The 3292-nt window shown below is 61.6% G+C and overlaps 1 protein-coding gene across 1 annotated transcript; it reads right to left on the bottom strand.

Annotated features, from left to right (window-relative positions):
* Positions 1–378: 378 nt before the first annotated feature.
* On the bottom strand, positions 379–2853 carry LOC131561380 (C-type lectin domain family 2 member B-like). Its single transcript, XM_058810662.1, has 5 exons — positions 2748–2853; positions 1833–1931; positions 1549–1730; positions 1248–1348; positions 379–493 (listed from the first exon to the last, which is right to left on the bottom strand). Exons 1-5 carry the CDS (start codon positions 2851–2853, stop codon positions 379–381), a joined length of 603 nt encoding a protein of 200 aa, XP_058666645.1.
* Positions 2854–3292: the final 439 nt, after the last annotated feature.

Genomic DNA, 3292 nt, shown 5'->3' with positions numbered 1-3292 from the left:
CATAAGAAAACATAAAATATATTAGTTTAAGGCACAAGATGGCCTGAAGAGAAGTCAAAAGTTAAAAACAAACAAAACAACATGTAAATTGAAAGTAAAGTTTGTGCACACAGCTCACATATGTAACAGTACATATGTTTCTCATGTGTATTGAGGGCAATGCCCTCACTGCAGGCAGCATCGGTGGCAGGATGGATTGCAGAGACTTTTCCTTTGCAGCCCCAGGCCAGCGCTGGCACTGGCGATGAAGAGGCACTGAGGTGACCCTGAGAGGAAGTGCAAGGCACAGGGCACAGCTGAGGAAGGACAGCGCTGTGCTGGGCTCAGAGGTGAAGCTGGCACTGCCCAGCGTGGAGAAGGTCCTTTGTGCAGCCCCTGTTACAGGGGAGCTTGGGCCTTGCTGCAAAGATATGGCCGCGAATTTGAGCAGTTGTCACTCTTCAATCTCTCATCAGACAGGTACACACACTCCGAATTGCCAAAGACAGGAACCCTGCAGGGAGGAGCAGAGCCAGAGCTGGTTTCTCAGTGCCTTAGGTTGGAAACCACGATTTTTTCTTACCATCTGTTAGAGGAAGAGCAGTTATTTTGTGTTAACTGGGCAGTTTTCTTCATCTCCTCTACAATCAATCCTCCCTCCAGCAGATATATTCTGTAAATGGCCAAGTGAATGTCACTGCATGGCTGATAAAATTCTATCATCCCATTGTGAGATGCTCTGCCCAGGGAGTGGAGCCAAGCATTCCAACCTGGATATAGCATGATGTTTGGAACACCATAGCAGCATTTGCCCACTGGATTCCCAGAGGAAGACCAGGCCCATCTACACCACAACTGGACCTTCCGAAGAAAACTCCAACCTTCTACAGGATCACTGATCCAACACAACCACACCTGTCACTGCAGGAGAGCTGCATCCACCACTGAATGGGACTGCTACCACCACCCTGACCCACAGAGTGTCAGGGCATGTTCTGACACAGTCAGTAGGGGGTTTTTTTGTTTCTATGATTACATTTGTGTATTTAGTTCTCCTAGTCAAAAAGTGTTATTCCTACTCTCACATCTTTGCCTGAGAGCCTTTTAAGCTCAAAAACATAATAATTCAGAGGGAGGGGGTTTACGTTTTCCATTTCAGGAAAGGCTCCCGCCTTTCTTAACAGACACCTATCTTGCCAAACCAAGACACCAGGGGAAGCCCTTGTGCCCCTGTGCCCGCAGGCCCTGCCCGGCTCCCCGGCACTCACCGGGAGCTGTAGCTGCTGCCGTCCCCCCAGTGCAGGCGCTCGCCCCGTCTGCGCAGCCCGAGCCAGAAATCGCCGTTCCCGCGGAGGCGGAAGAGCAAATCCTGCCCAGGAGAGAGGAGTGGGAGCTGCCCCGGCCCCTCGGGGGGACACGTGCCCGGGGCTGCCCCCGCACGCCGGGGCTCCTTCCCTGCAAGGCCCCGGCCCAGGGCTGCAGCCCCGGCCCTGCGAGCACCGAGCCCGGCCCAGGAGCGCCCCCAGGCTGCCCTCAGCCACCCCACAGCGCCCGCAGCCCCTCACTCACCACGGCCTCCTCATCCTGGGCAATGGCCAGGGAGGCATTGAGCTCGGAGCACCGCTCCTGACCCTGCTCCCACGTGCTGTAATCCCGTGAGAAGTAGTAGCAGACCCCCTTGTGCCCAACCCAGTCAAAGGCACAACCCAGAACACACTGTGGAGTGGCAGGTGTGACTGGAACCTGTGGTGCTGCAGGGGGAAGAGGAGAAGGTCTGAGGATCCCCCTGTGCAGAGAGCAGGGAGCCCGCTCTGCCCCGAGGGGCTGGGCCCACGCTGCTGCCCCTCCCTTACCTGGCTGCACTGCCAAGGCCGCCCCCAAAGCCAGCACCAGCACCAGGAGCAGCAGAATCAGCACCGCCGTGCCCACGGGATGGCACCTGAACCGTTCACCTGGAGCAGGAAAGAGCTGCTGGCTGCCAGAAGCAGAGCCGGCCCTGCAATCTGCTCAGCCCACGGCCAGGGAGCAGAGCAGGGAGCCCTGAGGCAGTGTGGGCCTCCCTCAGCTGGCAGCCAGAGAGCCAAGAGCCTGGCCACAGGCAGGGACACAGCTGTGGGCACAGGCAGGGACACAGCTGTGGGCACAGGCTGCAGCAGGAGAACTGCACAGCCTTGGGGGCAGCTGGGGCTCTTGCTTCCAGCCACGGATGGGGCCCGGCAGAGCACGAGGCCTCTTCCAGACATCGGGAAACAGCCACACACCTGCCAGCCCTGGCCTTGGGAGGGGACACGGGCCCCTGTCTAGAGCCCACAGGGGTGGCCCTGCACTCACCTAGTAATATTCTGAGTCTATTCCCTGCTGCTGATCTGTTCTTCACGGGATCCTTCACAGCTCCAGAAATGGAGCAAATTTCACTCTCCTCCTGCTCACAGCCAGTATCTCTCTGCGTGGAATAAACGGCACCTTGCTCTCGAGACATCAGGAGTGCTGGCAAAGCCTTTGGGAGTTCGGCCTCGGGAACAGCTTTGCAGCCGTGCTGATGGCACCCTGAAAGGGACACGGTGAGAGGTCGCTGCTGGTGCCGGCCGTGCGGGGGCTCAGGAGGGCGGCGGCAGCTGTGGCTGCGCTGTCGCCGCTGCCCAGAGGTGCGGCAGCAGGTGCGGAGACAAGCGCAGCCTCCGGGAGCTCTGCGGTGGCCGCAGCCGCGGCCCCTGTGGCTCTGCAGCCGCTGCAGCCCAGCTCCGTGCCGGGCCGGGCGCTGAGAGCGCCTGCGAGCTGCCGGCTGCTGCTGGCCCGGGGCAGCTGCGGCTCGGAGTCCGCCTGCCGAGGGGCGAGAAGCAGCAGCCCCGGGCTGCTCACCATTGTGCCCCGCATGATTCCCTGCCCCGGCGCCTCGGAGCCCGGGCACACCGAGCGCCGGCACGGCCGCTGCGGCTCCTGCCTGGGCACACGGAGCGGCTCCCGGCACAGAGCGCAGCGCCGAGAAGCCTCGGCCCTCGAGCAGGCAGGATGCGCCGCTTTGTGCCCGCACTCGGCGCCTGCAGCGCTTTGGGCTCTGAGGCACTGGGTTCAAGTTCATGCCGTGCCAGCCCCGAGCCGGGCACGGACACCTCCCGCCCGAGCAGCGGCCCCGAGCCCGGTGCCCACGGCCGGGAACGGTGCCGGGCACGGAGCAGCCGCCTCCGTCCTAGCGAGAGCAGCCGCGATGAGCCATCGCTGCCGCGGCACCGGCTCCATGCCGGCCATCCGGGCAAGGAGGAGAGCGCGGGCAGCCGCTCCCTCGGCTGCGATCCCAGCGCAGGGGGCACACGGG

The sequence above is a fragment of the Ammospiza caudacuta genome, chromosome 9 (assembly GCF_027887145.1).
Source record: "Ammospiza caudacuta isolate bAmmCau1 chromosome 9, bAmmCau1.pri, whole genome shotgun sequence".
NCBI classification, from domain to species: Eukaryota; Metazoa; Chordata; class Aves; order Passeriformes; family Passerellidae; genus Ammospiza; species Ammospiza caudacuta.
Note: the sequence above shows the minus strand (reverse complement) of the source record. Positions and strands in the feature narration are given on the sequence as shown.

Coding starts and splice junctions, on each gene's coding strand:
- LOC131561380 (XM_058810662.1), bottom strand. CDS start 2,853: ATGCGGGGCACAATGGTGAGCAGCCCGGGGCTGCTGCTTCTCGCCCCT. Junction 1,932..2,747: donor CAGCAGCCGGCAGCTCGCAG/GCGCTCTCAGCG, acceptor TTCCTGCTCCAG/GTGAACGGTTCAGGTGCCAT. Junction 494..1,247: donor GGCAGCAGCTACAGCTCCCG/GTGAGTGCCGGG, acceptor TCCTCCCTGCAG/GGTTCCTGTCTTTGGCAATT.